The sequence below is a fragment of the Lolium rigidum genome, chromosome 1 (assembly GCF_022539505.1).
Source record: "Lolium rigidum isolate FL_2022 chromosome 1, APGP_CSIRO_Lrig_0.1, whole genome shotgun sequence".
Lineage (NCBI taxonomy): Eukaryota > Viridiplantae > Streptophyta > Magnoliopsida > Poales > Poaceae > Lolium > Lolium rigidum.
In genome coordinates, this window is record NC_061508.1 from 25501209 (window position 1) to 25523652 (window position 22444).

General features: G+C 45.6%; 2 protein-coding genes across 2 annotated transcripts; both read right to left on the reverse strand.

Annotated features, from left to right (window-relative positions):
* LOC124669801 (ethylene-responsive transcription factor 1-like) lies at positions 1–1247 on the reverse strand. Its single transcript, XM_047206348.1, has one exon. The coding sequence runs from the start codon at positions 1037–1039 to the stop codon at positions 248–250; it is 792 nt and encodes a 263-aa protein (XP_047062304.1). The 5' UTR covers positions 1040–1247; the 3' UTR covers positions 1–247.
* A 747-nt stretch (positions 1248–1994) lies between these two features.
* LOC124685093 (E4 SUMO-protein ligase PIAL2-like) lies at positions 1995–9366 on the reverse strand. The gene is made up of 16 exons (XM_047219399.1): positions 9197–9366; positions 8991–9063; positions 8168–8233; positions 7735–7800; positions 7514–7593; positions 7016–7067; positions 6764–6829; positions 5683–5750; positions 5560–5608; positions 5327–5411; positions 5134–5232; positions 4971–5022; positions 4497–4548; positions 4296–4412; positions 3337–4215; positions 1995–2848 (listed from the first exon to the last, which is right to left on the reverse strand). The coding sequence occupies exons 1-16, from the start codon at positions 9307–9309 to the stop codon at positions 2267–2269; spliced, it is 2499 nt and encodes an 832-aa protein (XP_047075355.1). The 5' UTR covers positions 9310–9366; the 3' UTR covers positions 1995–2266.
* Between the last annotated feature and the right edge of the window lie 13078 nt (positions 9367–22444).

Genomic DNA, 22444 nt, shown 5'->3' on the forward strand with positions numbered 1-22444 from the left:
TTGAACGATTCAACCACGCACAATATTTTACTACATAATTTACAGGCACAGGCCAAACGTTACAAAATCTCCGAAAATGATAGGAAAGCGAAGAACAAGTGGCACAACTTGCTGACTTTATTCTACGGTACACACATCGTATTCCTGAAAGCGAATGCTGTTCCTTAAAATTCGTCGGATTTGAACATATGCATCTAGGGAATACTAGTCCCTTTTTTTTCTAGATACTGTACATGTTAACTCCATGCTAGTAGTTGTTACTCGGGAGAAGGAAGCTCCAGAAGTCCATGCTGTCGGAGGAGCCGGCGAGGAGGCTCTCCATGACGTCGTCCGAGCAGCACTCCAACAGAATCCGCGCGTCGGACGGTGAGGTACTGTAGGCCTCGGACGACGACGACGACCACGTGGAGACGCTCTCCGTCGCGCTGACCACGCTGCCCTTGCCGCCGATGGTGCTGCGATGAGACGGCCCGGGATGATCACCGTACGACGCCGGCGCCGCCGTGCCGGCTGGAAAATTGGTCCTAGCCTTCCTACCGTGGATGCGCCGCGCCTCAGCGTCGTAGGCGCGCGCGGCGTCCTCGGCGGTGTCGAAGGTGCCGATCCAGACGCGGACGCCCTTCGTGGGGTCGCGGATCTCCGCCGACCACCTCCCCCACGCCCGCTGCCGGATGCCACGGTACGGGTGGCTGGGGCTCGCCCTGCGCCGCTTCGGTCTCGCAATGGCCGGCGAACGGGGCTCGAGCTTGCAGGACTCCGCCATGACCCCTGCATACACAGAACACACATCAGTAACTGGACTGAAAATTCTTGCTGTGTTGAGACGTAGCAGCAAGTGATGTGCATGCAAACCTGCCAAGAACGGCTCAATGTCGTCGTCGTCGTCGTCGTCCATGAACTGCCGGAAGGCGGCCTCCCAGTCATGAGTATCCTCATCGGCGGGCCTGTTGTCGCGCATTTTCCTCTTCCCCGCCGGCAGGACTTGGCCGGGACGACGCCCTTTGCCGTGATCGTTCGGGAGGAGCTTCCCTCCGCACATCACGCTCTTAGGTCGGGAGGAATACTTTGTTGTTTCAGGTGGCAGCTTCTTGACAACTGAATCTATGACCAAGAAAGAGTGAGTGAGTGAGTGTGTTCTTCGCTTAGCAGACAGTCTTTATATAGAGGTGAAGTGGAAAAGCAGTCCGAGACTCCGAGTAGGATGTGTTGCTTGCTTGGCTAGAAGTATCTGGAACATCGTGGAAGAAGCGGATAATCCAGTGATATGGAGACATGCATGAATCCGATTCAAAGAAGGCCGGAGCAACTGAACCTGCAGCGCCTGCGGTAGCATTCAGACATTCAGTGGTCACGAAAATTAAGGTCAAGTGGGACAAGTTGGTACTGCTACATGCAGACCATTCACCTGTGTACATCACGCTCGGAATTCAGCCGTCACTACTCGCCGTTTGTTGTCTGTTGGTCCTCTAGATCTTTAGCATTGTAAGCGACCCTCTGCTGCTGCCTGTGAGACTGGAGAGGCACGACAGTTGCTCTTTGCTTGGTCGGTTCCTTGTACCTGGGTAGCACAGTCGGTTTCATGGCGTTTTGTACGCTCAAGCGGGAGAATCTTGGCCTCGTCGGAGCAGGGCACCTGGATGTTTAACAAGTTGCGCTTCCAACTGCCGCCAAAAACCAGGGGCAGTTAACCATTAGCGTGATATCTTTTTTGTAAAATAGCAGTATCAAAACTGCCATCCACTGCAGTAAAGGAGAAAGTAGATGGTTTGGAAAGTTGACAGAACTAAGATTTCATTTCAGGTGATTAGTCGGAGAAAGCAGATCATTTCACGCTTCCGCTATTTAGAAAGAGAAGAATAAAAAAGACAGTGTTACTTCAGTGCACTACATTGGAATACAATTCACACTCTGCGCAGCAAATAATCCAAGTGCAGGTTCCAGTCCAAAGTTTAATTGTTTCGAATAAACATTCAAATTTTAAGAATGTAGCACAGGATAACACACCGAGAGAGGTGGCATAAATTGAAGTTGCATTGTTCCATTACACAACACAGTTGTACGCTAAGCAGCACAAGGACTGCTATAAGAAAAAGGGCCTGCGTGAGAGGACTTACAAAGTTACTAGGCTTTCCGTAATCCCTACATCCGAACCTAATATAACTAATAATACCTTAACACCTAAAATCAGAGGTTCTGAGTTAGGAGCCACTCACAAAAGCAGCTCCATGTTAGCTACTCTGCATCCAAAGCCACCCACAGCACCTGACTACCTGCCAGGTGGCTGAGCCTGGCTTGTCCGCTCACCACCTGGCTGCAGATAGCGTCCTATTGCTTGATCGTAAGCAGGGCCTACCAGGCTCCCCCTCATCCGCCCCGTAGGCTGCCAGTTCGGGTCGATCTGAAGCTCTGGGGCATCGAAAGCTTCAACAAGAGGAGTGGCAGGAGCAGTCTGTGGTAGACCGGGAGACTGCACACGTGGTTGCACCGGTGGAGTTCCTGGTCGGGATACTGCTTGCGATCTCAATGCCTGGCTCTGCTGGGGTGGTTGCACCGGTGGAGTTCCTGGTCGGGATACTGCTTGCGATCTCAATGCCTGGCTCTGCTGGGGAGCAAAGAGATTGCTCTGTATGCCCTGGCTAACTGCACCACCTTGGGAAATGAATTGGCCCATTAGATTGTCAATTTGTCGCTGGTCAAAGTGCTGATATTGTTGGGGAAAGGGAGCTCCATGCGCATTAGCACCTCTACCCTGTCCTGGAACCCCCGTCGGTGGTCTCATATGCACGAAGGGTGGTGCAGCAAGGCCCATAACGCGGCCACGTGCATGGTTTGGCATGTTGCGCATGTCCTGCCAACATTTTGTAAGTTCGTCAGTATATGTTTGTCAAGATAAATCTAATCCAAGCAAAGCAAACGGAGAAGAAGTCAATTCCATTTCTCACTAATAAGATTAAACTGGCTACTCAACTATGCCGTTCTTTTAGGTGACATAGTAGTACAAATAACCGCTAGTCGAGAAAAACAGGTATTGTCATATGCTAAGTATTTACTGCAGTTGCAAAACGAAGGCAAAATAGCATGCAACAAAGTAACAAAGAGAGTGAAGTGACCAAAACTAGGCATTACGTACCTCCCCAAACTAAACTAGAAATTTTTCAATATCCAACACTCATACTAGTACTGCAGCTCACCTTAGTATTACAGTCATCAACTAGTTCTAATGTGACAGTGTATATTTAATATGATGCGCATGGCAAAGTTATTGCAAGACAGAACAATGCAATGCTACACTATGTTGGGAAATATCATGCCAGAGGGCCTTCAAAAGAGTATTACCTGTTGTGTCGACTGTTGATGCAACGATGGGGAACCATCAGGAGCCCTTGAGAGTGGCCCAACACCATTAATCATAGATGTGATTACGCTGTCTGCATTTGTCACATGATGTGCTGGGTAGTTCAAAGAAGCTGAAATTGATTGTGGGTTGGGAGATGGAGGATTCAAGACATTTGCGTGCACCCTTCTAGATGAGTTCTGCTGTGGCACTGCCAAAGCCTGGATTGCAATAGGTTCTCTCCTGACATTTCTAGGTATACTAGGTATAGCATGCCGTGCTACTTCTGATCTATGTTGAGAATCTAGCTGTGATTGTGTGTGCATAATATTGGGGTATGCTCCTTGTGAAATTTGTTGCATGGCAAATGTTAAATTGGGAGTTCCAAAAGAAGGAGAGGCGGCATCTGTGGTAGCAGGTTGCATTTGCATGATATCTCTAGGCAGAATAGACTCCAAGGTCCCAAAAGAACTAGAGCTGGGTCCACTTGTAGACGATAGTAACAAATTTTGGCCAGAAGTTGAGGTACCATTGCTAGATCCGTTATTTCCACCTCCTACATATAGATCTTCTGACTGAGCAGTTGTGCTAACAGGGAAATCTGGAAGATAGTCCATGACAGATAAATCTGGACTATTCAACACAGGCTTCAAATCTTCAGGGGTAGACGCCAAACTCATAGGCAGATCACCATCATCATCCTTGTTTACAAGGTCTATAACCTCGGAAATAGTTGCATCGGTATCTACAGTATCCCCATTCTGCTGAATCATGTCACCTGCATGTCTATTTTTATCTGATTTCTCATCATGAATAGCTTTCCAAGATCCATCAGGGAATACAAGAATATCAATGATGTCATCACTAGTCTCTTGTAAAACCTAAAGAAAAAGGAGATTAATCACACAAGAAAATATAATGAGATGAAAACAGGTAACTACAGATACATTGTACAACTTGCCTTGGCCATCTTTTGATCATTTCGTAGGTCAATAAAATTTGAAGGAGTATTACAAAATGGACAGCGCCAGGTCGGTTTCTTCAAGTTCATCTCCATGTAATTATCATAATCAAAACACTAGAAATATGGGTCATATTATTATTTCTGTCACGAACGGAAAAGCTCAATCCATCACCAAAAATAAACAGATTAAATTTATACCTGGTGGTGTTTGCATAGCTGCCCTTTAACTGGTGTCTTCATGCGCCTAAAACTGCAATAGGAAAAAAAAACATTTTCAAGTTGCAGATCATCAGCACTTTCCATTCAAACAAAATGGATTTACAAAACTGAACACCAACATTCTAGAAAGACACATCAACTATCAAAGTGGTCATTATAAATAGAAGAAATTTGGGTGTCCTCAATCATCTTATGTAAAATACATATTTTACGAGGTCTCATGTGGGCTCTTGCATGTGAAACGACAAGAACTTCTACATGAACTATGAACATCTGCACTGGTTCCTGTTTCTGGTTGCCAACACTGAAGCTGTGGAGGTCAATTATATCATGCATGCACATTTGACTAGCTGACAAGACAACCCATGAACTCAATTTGGACGACTTAACCAGATTAGAATAGTCCAAACATAATACAGCAAAGTACATGCCATGAAGAATGATATACAGTACCTTATGGGGCACTTTAGGGATACTCTTGATGGCCCTTCAAGTATATCTGAATCTACATGAAAATCAAGACGTGTCCCAAAGAAATTTCACAATCATAAACAAAACAGAGTGTCATTTGTCGAAGCATTACATAAAACAGAAACAATTTAACTTAACCACCTACCAGGAAGATCTGCTGTGACTGGTTGGGCATAGTCATTGAGTTTTGGAGCATCAGAAGATATCAAATTGTTGACAAATGCTACTGCTATGATGTAGTTGGCTGCAATATAAAGCTAAATCAGCACATGTAAAAAAATTGATGTATGCTTCTGGCAAAGAAATGGAAGAACATAGATCAGCATCACTAATCGTACCATTAAAATATCCAACAGCCTGTAAGATGTTTGCACCATATTTGAGCATCTTGGTGATATCAGTGGGAAACTGGGCTCCTGTTTCCTGTTAAATGTTTGAAACGCGTGAGCTAAGCTTGTTTAACAATTGAGATTAACAACAGTCCACAGGTTGAAAAAGCTTTGGCTCGATGCAAGAGAAATGGCAAGGAATGGCTTTTTTCTTCAAATATGTAGGCAAGGATGCTGCTAACCAGTGAAACATTAGTCCTCTTGTCCACACCTTTTCCATTTACTAAAAAGCTGAAACATAAAAGACGTCAGTCATGTTTCGTTGCTTAACAATGGCAAACATCAAAGCAAAGAAAGTAATGTACCTCACATGCGGTGGGGTTGCAATACATGATGAGACATCTAAGTTTTCCTTTTGGACAACAATTAGACTCTGCAGAAGGTGAAACAACCAATAAATACACCTGATATAACATCATGAGACAATGGCATGCAAATAAAATTAATAAGGCGATAACTACCGGAAATTCAATTTGACTCCCGGGTGCATATGCTCCCTCTACCAAAAAATTATATTTCGAAATGTCAAAAAAAATTGACAAAAAATTACACATGTACATATCCACAATATATGTGCATTCGTCAAGTTTCGGGAGGAACCAATATTTTGTGTGGTCTACGTAAAAAAAGAGAAAATTTATATTCTGAAAAAGCCTTATTTTTAGCATTGATTTGTCTTGTTTACACAAGTCTATTTTTCATGAAACAACTTTGCGAGCGTGTAGCATGTGAAGATGTACATGCGAATTTTTCGTTTCAATTTTTTAAAATTTCAAAATATGTGTAACATGCATTTCAAAATATAGGTAGCATATGCTCCCATGTGCCAAAACACCACTCTCGCTAACTACAACAAATACATAGTCATGAAGTGCTACCGAACTACCTCTATAGCATTGTAATAATGGATTGCTCAATAAGGGCACACAGATGAGGATTTTACAACAATGAGCATACAGAGTCTATTTACAGCTCGAACGAAGAACATATTCCAGAAGAGGTATTCCAGAAGAGGTATCACGGTCAACAGAACCAAAGTGGGCAACATGCAGAAAGCTAGAAACAACAAATTTACCAAGATTCAGTTGCCTGATGGAATCAGCTATCAGATTTAATGCACTACTTACAGATGCGAACAGAACATGATGCTACAGTCTTATCTGAAACATTGTAAAAACTACCTTAGAGGTTGCACTCTGCCAAAATAGTTTTATCCTTTTGATCAAGAAAACTCAAAAGAAACCTAGATAATTAAGTGAATATTATAATAGCAAAATAAATCAAAATCAGTACATGAACAGCTTAATTAACACTCCTTGAGACAACCATACATGTAACATCACTGAAAATTAATGAAACAAATATTTTGCCTGGAATGGTACTTACAATCTTCTCATTTTTAGGTAGATTTCTATGAATAAAGAAGTCAGCCATCAAAATATCATATCCAACCTGTAAGTACAGACAGATGTATCCAAATCAGGCTATATTTACAAAACATACCTTTATCGGTCATCTACATATGTCCTCACATATGAGGATTTAAGAATGCAAAAAAGTTGGCATAGTAATCAACAATGGAGAACTTTATCTTCAAAATCACACAGAATAGATATTTAAATTGAACAGATTGACCACCTTTGCTTCCAGCGAAGTGACTAAACGGTCGAACTTCAACTTAGGATAGTACCTACAAGCAGGATCACATTAAAACATATAGCATGTGCCACCAAGCTAATGAATGGCTTAGGTTGATCATATTATAACCAATTTTTTCAACCTAAACAACTGAAAATGAGGAACTAAATTTTGAATTTAATATTGAAAAAAAAACTTAAATACATACTGCTCTAAGCTACCAAATATTGGATTCGGATTCCATATCACAAATAATATATTTCCAGTAATTTTCACACATTTGAACTCGATAATATGATTGTGATATCCGTGTCAGCTTGAATATAATAAGTTAAACGTTTTAATCAAATAATTGAACAAGTTTCAAGAAAATAGGGTTTTTTGTTAGTTTTTGTAATCCCATATTCTACCATGTATAAAGATCTACATAACATAGACAACAGTGAAATTGATGGCCAATATCATGCAAATATTCAGAGGAAGCAATTCCTTCCTTACCTTGGCATTACTGTTGAAATGATTTCAAGCACAGTGTTGTCATTAGCTTGGCTAACAGGCGTGCAGAAGTTCCCCGATATCTGCATGGCAAGAGAAATTATAACTAGCTAAGATGATACGGCCATGCCACTGCCTAAGAATACAAACATGCACCCAGAAGGGCAAAGGTGATCATAGAACCATACAAGAAGAAACAAAACATGATAATATTTCATACCCACCTCATCAGCCATTCTGAGAATGTCGATGTAATCTGCAGGTTGAAACCATTTATTTTTACAAGCATTCTGCAAAAACGCAATTGTGTTACCAGAACATTTCAGTGGGTGATAAGCCACATAATATGGTGGAGAAGTAAGCTTATTAGGCAAACTGTAACTTTGGCATATAACATAATTAGCACATGCATGAAACCCTTTAAGCCGCTTGAGACAACTCCAAGTAGAATGTGATTATACAGTCAATGAAATCTAGTTAGCATTGTGTTGAAGCAAATTAACAGTTGATACATCAATGTAGGTACAAAACAACATGAGTGAACAAAGACTAAAAGCATGGATATTTTACGTAGAGTAACTGTTATGGATGAGAAAAAAGTTTCTAACTGATACTTGTACGGTCATACATGACTGAGAGGGAAAGCAACAAGTCTACCTTGCATGATATAATTAGTATCATGACGGATGATTGTAGATATGGATCATTTCTCAGCTGATACACCTGGTCAATAGAGGTAGGCATCATATTAATAACACACGAGTGCAGAAAAATTGTGTGCATAACTCAATTCACTGCATAAACAAATGATCAGCCTTTCCACAGAAAGTGAAAAGGAAACAGTTCACAGTCAAATTAACATAACTGAACAAGTGTTAGGTAACTCACACAACAAAGCTGGAAAGTAACAAAGTTCCATGAAAGAAAAGAAGTTGGGACATGCAAATACATTCATGTAATCCAGAACAGGTGGCATTTTGGGATGTTGCAGAAAACCAAGTGACGTCTACCAAAGACTAGGACTATGATAACCCTGACAGTCTCAAAGAGAAATTTTACAGAAAACATACCGGCCTACCATGCATTGTTTAAAGCCCTAAAATTACACAGCTTACACACCCTGATTACATATATTATGTCGGCTCGCTAAACATTCCAATTTCAGACCAAAGGAAGCACATTCGCAGAAGATCAAGGGTAAAATGCCTAACTCAATTCCCTTGCAGCAAATAACGACTATTCTATACAGATTTAAGTTGATCAAAATTTGTAACTGCCGTAGTAATCCACACGAACAGTCGGACACAAAAGTTAAGAAGAACAATCATGGGAAAACGATTAACAAGCGAGCAGATAACTGCCACACCAGTTGTATGGAGCAGTTATAATAAAAAGATGATGAAGGCAGTTGAGAAGACTGCGCTAGAAGAACAAGGGGAAATTGTACGGTGCAGGAAGAGGAAAAGCACGATTTTTTTACCTTTCTCATAGTGTCGGGTATCTCCGGCGCGATCTTGGGAACATCGCCGCCGGAGAGCGCGTAATCGATCCCTCTGCAAGCACACGCCCAAACGAAATTAGGCCACAGCGCTGTGTCAGACGCACGAAACAAGGCGGCGGCGGCGGCCAAAAACCCTAAGAATTGGGGGAATGCCGGGATGCGAGTGGGTGGGCGGGCGGACGGACCTGGCGAAGGCGTAGACGAGGTGGTTGAGGTCGGAGGAGGGGAGCGTGTTGTGGCCGCCGCGGAAGTGGCACTTGATCCGGTCGCCGATGGCCTGCAGGCGGTGCCCGTTCATGGCCACCGCCTTCTGCAGCTGCTCCTTGGCCTGCTGCTGCTGCGTCTGCGACTGCGGCGGGGCCGGCGGCGGCGGCTGGAGCGAGGGAGATAGGGCGGCGCCGCCCGACATGGGCTGGCTTGCTCTGAGTTGGGAAGGGGGGGCGGCGGGGGAGGAATGGCGAGTACCCGTAGCGGAGCGGTGGGTGGGTGGTTGAGTGTGGCGATAGATAGAGATGATGATGACGAGGAGAGGCTATTTGTGAGGCGAGGGAAATATATCGGTACACGGAGTTATCGGGGTAGTGGCGGTGGAGCGGTTGGGAGACGGGGCGGTGAATGATCGTGGGGCCCACGCGTCGGCGAGAGGATTCTGCCGGAGTTTTCTTAGGTGTCGGTTATGTCGCGGCCTTTTTTTCCCGGTTCCAACTTTTCTTTTTCTTTTTTTCTTTTTTCTTTTGCGTGTAGATACTCTGGATTATTCTTTGAGTAAGGCTCACGTTTAAACAACCCAGATATTTAGTCTTCTCTTTTCTAACCTTACAATTTACACGTATTAAAGCATCTTCACTCGTCTCCCGTAAGGCGTCCGGCGCATGACTGTATGAGGGTTCCCATAAATGAGGGTGCCACCTCCTTCATCTTCGCGGCTTGCTCCGCCCGCGTGGCAACGTGCGCGGTGGTGGCGATGCACACCAGGATGGACGAGTGGAGCTTATCGATGGCCGGCGCGGCATCCCTCATTACATTGGCTTTCTTGTTCCCGACGGGCCGGCCAACAACAGCTGGTGTAGGCGCGTCGTTGGGGTCAAACGGTGTGATGGCCTTGGCTAGGGCAGTCCGGACCTCCTTCCACTTGTCGCACGTCTCGATCCGAGCGAACACATTGTGGTGACCTTGCATACCACTGCATGTTGTAGTATGCCAGTCGTTGATATAACATTCACGAAGTACCAATCCGCAAATATTACATCCCTCAGAGTAGTACAACAGAACATAGCTGGTCCATAACTCATTCATTTATTATTGCAAACCATATGTACATATCATCACGGAGTTCCTCCTGGGTCCAGAGAGGAATACTCCTGGGTTCGAGATGAACCCGGCTTAACTTACAATATATAAGTCTTAGCAGGTTATACATTTATTCTCCTCGACCAGCTAAGTACTAAGTGTTCACACACTACTACTACTCCACAATCCTAAGCTTGTTCTCCTTCAGAACCGTTCCCGGCTCCGTAGACTATAAGATAGTCTACACCTTCTACACCTCCGAAGAGGTCTGACTCTTCATAGCAGATTTCTTCTGCTCCTTCCTGGTTGTCGGTGTCCTCCTCAAGATGATTCAGGCAATCTAAGCAGGGGATTTAAGAGTGGCGAGCGTACTCAACAAGTTCATATTAGGAAAGAGGTGTTTAATACACTAGCTACGATACTAGACCAGAAAGTCTAATACCAATGCATGTTTTAATAACCATTTCTTCAAAAGATTGCTTTTATTAAGAAGAACTATGTCCGTCAGCCTTCACCGGTTTACTCCGGCAGCGTTCGCAGTTCCAAAACCAGGATCAGGGAGTGACAGGTCACGATTCATTACACTTTGCAGAGGTGTGTTGTTTTACCCATAAGAGATCTTAACCTTGATGCCAACCGGGCAGCTTTCCCGTCCACACTTCCTTTGGTGTGAGACCCGGTATAAGGTCTAGCCAATCATACTCTTCCGCTACCTCGAACACCCACCCTTTGTTGCAATCCCCGACCCTGGGTCCTCGTCGGTGCTCTTATACCAATTAAGGACGGGCTCCGACCACGACGACAGTTCTGGGCTAACTACCATAAACTCCTTCGCCGGTAGATGCAACCCATCATAGATAGCATTACCGTGGGGAATTAGAATGGGATCCTCACCCCACCGCTTGTCCTTGTCTGGATCAAGTGTCTACGGTAAGCGCATCCGTTGATGAACGAGAGGTGGAAGCACAATTGACTACTTCGTCCCACTCCAGATCTTATGGTTAACACGGGTGACGTGGGCATTACCCTTCGGGTAACTGTTATTGCCCTATCCTATGCGGCCCAACTGGAGGCCCATGAAGACATCTGATGGCAAGGTGGGCCACTAGGGCGGTGCCGAAGAGATTCCTTGAAGGACAAGACGAAGAGGAACCAAACAAGGAAAGTTTAGGTCTAGGGCTTTTGTAACCTAGTCGTACCCGGACAGATCTCTCGGGACCTGGCACCCTATATAAGGGCCAGGAGAGGGGCTGCCGAGGGACACAATCAATCTTAGCAACTTTAGCCACCGCAAGTCTAGAGCTAGGTTCACGTAGCACTTAGCCTCTCGACGAAACCACAGCCGAAACCTTCGGCACCCCATTGTAACCCGATATTTTCATAATCAAGATCGGACGAGCGGGACGTAAGGGTTTTACCTCATCGAGGGCCCCGAACCTGGGTAAATCGCTCTCCCCGCTTGTCTGTTAACCGATGTCTCGTATCAGCCTACAGGATTCCATCAACCCTAAGCCCCAATCGGAGGGCATTGCCGAGGAGTACCCTCGACAATTGGCGCCGTCTGTGGGAACCCTGTTGGCACAAGACCCGTCATCGGCAGATCCAACTATGTCGTCGGCAGCTTCGTCGATGCCATCATCATCGCCAGTCTTAGGAAGTCCGATCCGATTCGGCTCCTACGAGTTCACCCCGCACAACAGCTCTTCCCGCTCAACTTTCTCGGATCTGCAAGGAAACATGGAGATGATGTTCGGGAGCGTCCACTACAACGTCAACGCGGAAGGAATCTTACGCCTGCTAGAACCGCTTTCCCCCAGATCAGTAAGGAAATCGCTTCCATCGGCTACAGGGCCGATCATGTCATCATCAGTCGACCTTTCGGCAGGTCTGACGGACTCGGCGAACTCTACCCCATCGTCGACCCCTCGGTCGACGTCTTCAATGTCGGTTGGATCCGATAACCCCGCGCCATCAGAGATGACCTCGTACTACTGCCTAAACTGCGACACCAGGCACGGGTTGGGGTCGAGTGACACACCGTTCATCTGCAGCGCCCAATATTCATCGGGAGAGGACAGTGTCGGCAGCATCATTAAGGAGGTCACTTGGAAAGTGGCGCACCACCAAGTTTATGCCGCCAATAACACAGGAAACGCAAGGAATAGGGAAGATGGAGATCGCACCCCTCACTCCACCAAGCTTTGAAAACAGCGCCAGTAACAACAACAGCGATTACACCATCGTGGAGGAAGAGTGGGTAGCAGCCAGAGCAGCCGTACTTAACAACACATTGCTCCCCGCTGGAACTTCGGTTGGAACCCTCAATGCCTATCGCTCCATATTGGGGAAAAATCGGGAGCGCTTATCAAAAGAGCAAGCCACCCTCGAGAAACGTCTATTCGCTGCAGAACAATCTAGCGAACGACGAAGGGGTTCGCGAGGAAGCGCCTCCCGAAGCAGTCAAGGCGTGGGGAAGCACCGATCGAGGTTATCCAGGCTTTTGGAAGATGATGCTAGGGAAATAACGTCGAACTTGTCCAAATCCTTCATGACCACAGACACTGCGGGTATGCTACGGCCGAAAACCGTCGAAGGAGCAACTGCCAACCTCGCGGCGTACCTCATCAATCAACGACCCGAAGGTTCTATGGCTCAAGCCCACCGGGGCGCCTTAGAAAGCCTCGCAATCTTAGGAGACAACCTGGTCCCTGATAACCCACAAGTATAGGGGATCGCAACAGTCTTCGAGGGAAGTAAAACCCAAATTTATTGATTCGACACAAGGGGAGGTAAAGAATACTTATAAGCCTTAACAACTGAGTTGTCAATTCAACTGCACTGGAAAAGCACTAGTAACAGGGTTGATGTGAAAGTAGCGAGTAATATGAGAGCAAGTAGTAACAGTAACACACCAGCAGTAATAGTAACACAGAGGCAATGGCACCAGAAAATAGTTGATACTACTTCCAATGACATGTAGAACGAGTATATGATGATGAAAGATGGACCGGGGTTCCCACCTATCTTCACTAGTGGTAACTCTCCAATAACAAGTGTTGGGTGAACAAATTACAGTTGGGCAATTGATAGGATTGAAATATCACTAAGACAGAACATCAAGATTATTAATCATGTAGGCATGTTTTCCATATATAGTCATACGTGCTCGCAATGAGAAACTTGTACAACATCTTTTGTCCTACCAGCCGGTGGCAGCCGGGCCTCTAGGGAATCTACTCGGAAATTAAGGTACTCCTTTTAATAGAGCACCGAGCAAAGCATTAACACTTGGTGAAAACATGTGATCCTCATACCTACGCCTTCCCCTCCGGTTATCCCGATTGCTTGTCACTCGGGGCCTCGGGTTCCGGACATAGACATGTGCAAACAACTTGTAGATACAATCTAAGCAATAAGTATAGAGCTTAAATCTAAGATCATGCCACTCGGGCCCTAGTGACAAGCATTAAACACAACAAGATTGCAGCAACAATAACTTCACAAACTTTATAGATAGACCAATCATAATGTAACAATCCATCGGGATCCCAACAAACACTACACCGATTACATCAGATGAATCTCAATCATGTAAGGCAGCTCATGAGATCATTGTATTGAAATACATGGGAGAGAGAGTACCAACTAGCTACAGCTAGAACCCGTAGTCCATGGGGGAACTACTCACGGAGCATGATGGAGGCGGTGGTGTTGATGGAGATGGCTTCCGGGGGCACTTCCCCGTCCCGGCGGCGTGCCGGAACAGAGACTTCTGTCCCCCGAAACGGAGTTTCGCGATGGCGGCGGCGCCCCTGGAGTCTTTCTGGAGTTTCGTCAATTCGTATCGCGTTTTTAGGTCGAAAGGGGTCTTATAGGCGAAGAGGCGGCGCAGGAGGGCGCCTGGGGCCTCCTCACCATAGGCTGGCGCGGCCAGGCCTGGGCCCGCGCCGCCTTATGGTGTGGTGGCCCTCTGGCCCGCATCTGACTCTCCTTCGGTGTTCGGGGTCTTCCGGGAAAAATAAGATACTTGGGTCTTTGTTTCGTCGAATTCCGAGAATATTGCTCGAACAGCCTTTCTGGAACCAAAAACAGCAGAAATCAGGAACTGGCACTTCGGCATCTTGTTAATAGGTTAGTTCCGGAAAACGCATAAAAACATTATAAAGTGCGAGCAAAACATGTAGGTATTGTCATAAAACATGCATGGAACATCAGAAATTATAGGTACGTTGGAGACGTATCAAGCATCCCCAAGCTTAGTTCCTGCTCGCCCTCGAGTAGGTAAACGATAAAAAGAATAATTTCTGTAGTGACATGCTACTTACATAATCTTGATCATACTATTGTAAAGCACATGAGATGAATGTAGTGACTCAAGGCAATGATCTATAGTTTGCTAACAAATAGATAACATATAGCAAAACTTTTCATGAATAGTACTTTCAAGACAAGCATCAAAAGTCTTGCATAAGAGTTAACTCATAAAGCAATAAATTCAAAGTAAATGCATTGAAGCAACACAGAGGAAGATTTAAGTTTCAGCAGTTGCTTTCAACTTTCAACATGCATATCTCATGGATAGTTGTCAATACAGAGTAATATGATGAATGCAAATAAGCAAGTATGTAAGAATCAATGCACAGTTGACACAAGTGTTTGCTTCTAAGATGGAAGGAAGTAGGTAAACCGACTCAACATAAAGTAAAAGAATGGCCCTTCGCAGAGGGAAGCAGGGATTAAATCATGTGCTAGAGCTTTTTAAGTTTTGAAATCATATAGAGAGCATAAAAGTAAAGTTTTGAGAGGTGTTTGTTGTTGTCAACGAATGGTAGTGGGCACTCTAACCCCCTCATCAAACAGACCTTCAAAGAGCGGCTCCCATGAAGGACGTTATCTCTACCAGCAAGGTAGATCATCCCTCTTCTCTTTTGTTTACACATGTACTTTAGTTTTATTTATGGTTGACACTCGTCCCAACCTTTTGCTTACACAAGCCATGGCTAACCGAATCCTCGGGTGCCTTCCAGCATTCACATACCATGAAGGAGTGCCTATTTGCAAAATTAAGTTGCTTACTGATGAATGGTGCGTAGTTGACGTGGGAGTTAGAAATCTTTGTGGTGTAGCTTTTCTTCAGTTCCCCGGCAACGGCGCCAGAAAAAGAGCTTGATGGTGTGTATTTCACACGTTCGTTGGGCAACCCCAAGAGGAAGGTATGATGCGCACAGTAGCAAGTTTTCCCTCAGAAAGAAACCAAGGTTTATCGAACCAGGAGGAGCCAAGAAGCACGTTGAAGGTTGATGGCGGCGGGATGTAGTGCGGCGCAACACCGGGGATTCCGGCGCCAACGTGGAACCCGCACAACACAACCAAAGTACTTTGCCCCAACGAAACGAGTGAGGTTGTCAATCTCACCGGCTTGCTTGTAACAAAGGATTAACCGTATTGTGTGGAAGATGATTGTTTGCAGAGAAAATAGTAAAACAAGTATTGCAGCAGATTTGTATTTCAGTATTAAAAGAATGGACCGGGGTCCACGGTTCACTAGAGGTGTCTCTCCCATAAGATAAAAGCATGTTGGGTGAACAAATTACAGTCGGGCAATTGACAAATAGAGAGGGCATAACAATGCACATACATGTCATGATAAGTATAGTGAGATTTAATTGGGCATTACGACAAAGTACATAGACCGCCATCCAACTGCATCTATGCCTAAAAAGTCCACCTTCAGGTTATCGTCCGAACCCCTTCCGGTATTAAGTTGCAAAGCAACGAGACAATTGCATTAAGTATGGTGCGTAATGTAATCAACAACTACATCCTCGGACATAGCGCCAATGTTTTATCCCTAGTGGCAACAACACAACACAACTTTAGAACTTTACATCCATCGTCCCGTGTGTCAATGCGAGCATGAACCCACTATCGAGCATAAATACTCCCTCTTGGAGTTAAGAGCAAAACTTGGCCGAGCCTCTACTAATAACGGAGAGCATGCAAGATCATAAACAACACATATGTAATAACTTGATAATTAACATAACATGGTATTCTCTATCCATCGGATCCCGACAAACACAACATAGAGTATTACGGATAGATGATCTTGATCATGTTAGGCAGCTCACAAGATCCAACAATGAAGCACAATGAGGAGAAGACAACCATCTAGCTACTGCTATGGACCCATAGTCCAGGGGTGAACTACTCACTCATCACTCCGGAGGCGACCATGGCGGCGTAGAGTCCTCCGGGAGATGAATCCCCTCTCCGGCAGGGTGCCGGAGGAGATCTCCGGAATCCCCGAGATGGGATTGGCGGCGGCGGCGTCTCCGGAAGGTTTTCCGTATCGTGGTTTTCCGCCTCGGGGGTTTCGCAACGGAGGCTTTAAGTAGGCGGAAGGGCAGCAGTCGGGGGCCGACGAGAGGCCCACACCACGAGGCGGCGCGGGCCCCCTTGGCCGCGCCGCCATGTGGTTTGGCCACCTCGTGGCCCCACTTCGTATGCTCTTCGGTCTTCTAGAAGGTTCGTGGCGAAATAGGCCCCCGGGTCTTTGTTTCGTCCAATTCCGAGAATATTTCGTTACTAGGATTTCCGAAACCAAAAACAGCAGAAAACGACAAGCGGCACTTCGGCATCTTGTTAATAGGTTAGTTCCGGAAAATGCACGAATATGACATAAAGTGTGCATAAAACATGTAGGTATCATCAATAATATGGCATAGAACATAAGAAATTATCGATACGTCGGAGACGTATCAAGCATCCCCAAGCTTAGTTACGCTCGTCCCGAGCGGGTAAAACGATAACAAAGATAATTTCTGAAGTGACATGCCATCATAACCTTGATCATACTATTTGTAAACATATGTAGTGGATGCAGCGATCAAAACAATGGTAATGACATGAGTAAACAAGTGAATCATAAAGCAAAGACTTTTCATGAATAGTACTTCAAGATAAGTATTAATAAGTCTTGCATAAGAGTTAACTCATAAAGCAATAAATCAAAGTAAAGGCATTGAAGCAACACAAAGGAAGATTAAGTTTCAGCGGTTGCTTTCAACTTATAACATGTTTATCTCATGGATAATTGTCAACATAGAGAAATATAACAAGTACAATATGCAAGTATGTAGGAATCAATACATAGTTCACACAAGTGTTTGCTTCTTGAGGTGGAGAGAGATAGGTGAACTGACTCAACATAAAAGTAAAAGAATGGTTCTTCAAAGAGGAAAGCATCGATTGCTATATTTGTGCTAGAGCTTTTATTTTGAAAACATGAAACAATTTTGTCAACGGTAGTAATAAAGCATATGAGTTATGAAAATTATATCTTACAAGTTGCAAGTCTCATGCATAGTATACTAATAGTGCCCGCACCTTGTCCTAATTAGCTTGGACTACCGGATCTTTGCAATGCACATGTTTTAACCAAGTGTCACAATGGGGTACCTCCACGCCGCTCGTACAAAGGTCTAAGGAGAAAGCTCGCATTTTGGATTTCTCGCTTTTGATTATTCTCAACTTAGACATCCATACCGGGACAACATGGACAACGGATAATGGACTCCTCTTTAATGCATAAGCGGTGGCAACAATTATTATTCTCATATGAGATTGAGGATATGTGTCCAAAACTGAAACTTCCACCATGATTCATGGCTTTAGTTAGCGGCCCAATGTTCTTCTCTAACAATATGCATGCTCCAACCATTAAGGTGGTAGATCTCACGATACGTCCAAAACGTATCTACTTTCCCGAACACTTTTGCTATTGTTTTGCCTCTAATTTGTGTATTTTGGATGCAACTAACACGGACTAACGCCGTTTTCAGCGAAGCTGTTCCGGTGTCTCGTTTTTGTGCGGAAATCCAACTTTCAGGAAAAACCTCGGGATTTTGACGAAAGGGCCTATTTTCCCGAATGCGACGGAGCCGGAAGGACAATTGAAGTGGAGGCCCGAGGGCCCCACACCATAAGGCGGCGCGGCCTAGGGGGGGGCGCGCGGCCCTATGGTGTGGCCCCCTCGGCCGGCCTCCGACGCCCTCCTTCGGACTACTTATTCGCCTCGACCTAAAAATGCACGGGGAGAAGTCGAAGTCGCCAGAAACCCTCCAGAACGCCGCCACATCGCGAAACTCCGTCGCGGGAGCCAGAAGTCTCCGTTCTGGCACTCCGCCGGGACGGGGAATTGGAGGAGATCATCACCGCCATCACCGCCAACGCCTCTCCATCAACCAGCCATGTTTCCCCCATCCATGTGTGAGTAATTCCCCCGTTGTAGGCCGAAGGGGATGGTAGGGATTGGATGAGATTGGTCATGTAATAGCATAAGATTGTTAGGGCATAGTGCCTAGTGTCCGTAGATGGTACTTTTATGATATTGTTGCAACTTGTTATGCTTAATGCTTGTCACTAGGGCCCGAGTGCCATGATCTCAGATCTGAACATGTTATTATTTCATCATGATATTCATTGTTTATGGTCTTACCTGCAAGTTGTATACACATGTCGCTGTCCGGAACCAATGGCCCCGAAGTGACAGAAATCGGGACAACCGGAGGGAATGGTAGCGGTGTGAGGATCACATGTGTTCACGGAGTGTTAATGCTTTGCTCCGGTACTCTATTAAAAGGAGTACCTTAATATCCAATAGTTTCCCTTGAGGCCCGGCTGCCACCTGGCTGGTAGGACAAAAGATGTTGTGCAAGTTTCTCATTGCGAGCACGTACGACTATAATTGGAACACATGCCTATTGATTGATTAGTACTTGGACACCGCTTTATTATTATCTGCAAATGCCCTGCTATGATTGTTACATGAGTTTCTCTCAGCCATGCAACGCCCGTCATCCGTCCCCGTGCCTACAGTATTTTAATCCTGCTGTTTACTATAATCACTACTGCTGTCTTTGTTACTCTCGTCGTTGTTATCTTACTATCTGCTACTGCTATAAAACTGTTACTATCGATAAACTCTTGCGAGCAAGTCTCGTTTCCAGTGTGCAGCTGAATTGACAACTCCGCTGTTAAGGCTTTCAAGTGTTCTTTGTCTCCCCTTGTGTCGAATCAATAAATTGGGTTTTACTTCCCTCGAAGACCGTTGCGATCCCCTATACTTGTGGGTCATCAAGACTATTTTCCGGCGCCGTTGCCGGGGAGCATAGCTTTATTTGGAAGTTCACTTGGATTGATATTGTTCGCTGCAAATTCTCCATCATGGGTAAACCTCGCGATACTAAGGTCGCTATATTACCATCCACTACAAGAAAAGGTACAACTCGAGTACCTCTGCCGCTCTTGATTCACCATCCGTGATTGATAAACTTGTTTCACCGCCACATGCTTCAAATGCTCGGTACTTCGTTGAATCCGAAAACTCTCATAATATTGATAATATTTCTGCTGTGCTTGATGATAGTGGTTCATTGGGAACTTTTCTAGATGCTTCAATTGCTAGGTCTAGACAAATTGAAAATGCTGAAACTCCTGATGCTACTACACCTGTTAATTCACCTGAACTTAAATACTCTAGTGATGATCTTGATGAAGATTATGTGGAACTTGATGATGATTTTATTGAAAAATGCAATGCTACTACTGATGCAAGAAAAATTAAGAAGTTGCTTGCATAACATACCGTTAGATATAAACTGTCTCCTGATCCTAAATTTGCCACATCTCCTATAAACATTAGGGATAAAGATTATGATTTTTCTCTTGATCTATCTCATATAGCTATTGTTGAGAAAACACCCTTTCGTGGTACTGAAAAAGAAAGTGCTGTTGAACACATGACTGAGTTATCTACTTTGAGTAGCTTGTTTTCTGATGATGTTAAGAAGCGTACTTACTTTGTTGCTAAAATCTTTCCATTCTCATTAAAGGATGACGCTAAAACCTGGTATAATAGTTTGCCACCTAGTTCTATTAAAAGCCCAAAAGAATTGCTTGCTGTTTGTCGTCGTGGTGAACGAACAGATGCCATAGGATGGCTTAAGTTGGGGCCGAATGGACGCTAGAGGATTCGGGGGAGGGTTTGCGATTAGATGGGAAGAACTTCCGGATGCTTTCCTCAAGAACACAACCAAAGATCAGTAAACAAGAAGAGAGACAAGAGGAAGAACTCTTTACTAGATCGCTAGCTTCATTGGTCTCAACATGGTTACAAGTTTTGTTCACTGATCTCTCTGTGGTCTCGCGCCTGTAAGAGGCAGTACCCCCTCTCCTTATATAGGGGAGAGGGTGGCTTACACTGGAAGAAACCCTAATAGCATCTTTGACTAGACAAACTACTTTACAAAGCTACTTTAATCATAGATGACACCAGAGTCCTCTTTAATCAGGGACGCTGACGTCTTCCGGCTTCTTTGACCGTCATCCTTCTCTTTATCGTCAGCCCTTCGTTTAAAGCTACTTTGCTTAGCTCATCTTTGTCTTCTAGCTCTGGAGAGAATCTTTGACCAGTCCTGCCGACCTGCTCGTCCTTCCGGAGGTCCGGTATCTTCTTACCTGGTTCCGGTATACCCCTCTTGGGGATACCGGCTTAGCTCCACTTAGGTAAACCTTTATCTTTTAGTTCCGTACGAACATTAAACCGGTATCTTGATGGCTCAAACCATCCGGTTTGGCATGCCTTTGGCATACCGGGGGTCATCCCCCCAACATTAGTCCCCGAAGCTGGTATAGTCTGGCGGATCTTATCCAACAGACAATGCCAGGTTCTTTCTTATTGGATACCGGTTTAATCTATCCGTCCTTAGACTTGGATCCGGCATCTTTGCCCAGATCAACGCTATCTTTTCTCTTAAGGCATTATCCGGTGTCTTATCCTCCGGTATCTATGGTCATTAAATACTTCCTCGGCGGTGTCGAGAATATTTTGGGCCCCGCGCCTGTCAGCGACATGCGCACTGTGACTGTCGTGGCAGTGTCAGTTGTCACTTCGCTTCGACTCCCGCGCGCTCATTTAATGCACCACTGCGGATCCCACTAACTGCTCTGGATCTCGTGTGCGCCTCCGTGTGGCCTCCTCTCTTCTCGCGTGTATCTCTTTGCCACGTGGCGGCCCGTGGCGCGAACCGTCGCGGCCCGCGAGGCGAACCGCCGCGGCCCAGCGGTTTTCAGCCCATCTTCTCTCTCCTTTATAAGCACAACTGCTCCTCCTTCTTCCTCTTCTTCGCATTCCTCTTCCTTCGCGCACAGTGCTTCTCGCCTCTGCGCCTCCGCCGCTCTTCGTCCGCCGTCGCTTGCTCCAACTCCGGCGCCCGTCGAACTCACGCCTTGCCTCCGCCGGACTTCGCCGTGGGGGAAGCTTTAGCAGCAGTTCCACCGCGCCCGCTGCATTCACGCTTCTTCGCGGGTTTCTCCGCCTCGCCGTCGGCGGAGCTCGTCGGGGACCGCAGGTCCGCTCCAACACCGGCGAACACCTTCTTCTGCGACTGCGCCGCTCCAGGTTGGTACCAATCTTGCTTTGCTCGCTGTTTGCTTGCTATTCAGATCTTGGGTCTACGGTGTTCTTACTTCCTCTTTTTCTTTGGTTTTCTTCTTACTCGTAGATCTTCACGCGGGGTTCAAGTGTGGGATTTCTGTTTTTTCACCTTCCCATTCAATGTCTGACGAATCCTCCTCCGCATCTTCTTCTTCTTCCCCTTCCGTTAGACACCGTGATCAATCTCCCGGTGGATCCAACGCTCCAGATCCGATGGAGACCGATTCCGGCAACCAGCAGGGATCCGGTAGCCATCAAGAATCCGGTGGACCTCTAGAATCCGGTAGCTTTAGCCAAGCTTCCGGTAGCCAAGAAGCGAGTAGTTCTGGCGAAGCATCCGGTAGCTCCAGCCAATCATCCGGCGCTGAGCCCTCCCCAATCACTCGCGGAGCCTGGATGGGCTCCAGTGTTACCGAATTCGAGATCGATTGGTTATACCGGTCTCGACGGATTCCGGAAGGAGTTTCTTGCCGGATTTCGGACGGCGAAATCGAACCGGACCCCGAGCCCGATGAATATGTTGTCTTTCTTGCTCACTTTGAGCGTGGCTTCGGCCTTCCTGCCTCCCCTTTCTTCCGTGAGTTTTTAGATTTCTACAAACTCCAACCTCACCATCTCCCTGGCAACGCCATCTTCTACCTCT

Bases quoted from the DNA above. Each gene is read 5' to 3' on its own strand.
- LOC124669801 (XM_047206348.1), bottom strand. From the start codon at position 1,039: ATGTGCGGAGGGAAGCTCCTCCCGAACGATCACGGCAAAGGGCGTCGT.
- LOC124685093 (XM_047219399.1), bottom strand. From the start codon at position 9,309: ATGAACGGGCACCGCCTGCAGGCCATCGGCGACCGGATCAAGTGCCAC. The intron at 7,594-7,734 runs GTGGGTATGAAA...CTTGCCATGCAG, and splicing joins TTCTCAGAATGGCTGATGAG to ATATCGGGGAACTTCTGCAC. The intron at 4,549-4,970 runs GTACTGTATATC...TTCCTATTGCAG, and splicing joins TCCCTAAAGTGCCCCATAAG to TTTTAGGCGCATGAAGACAC.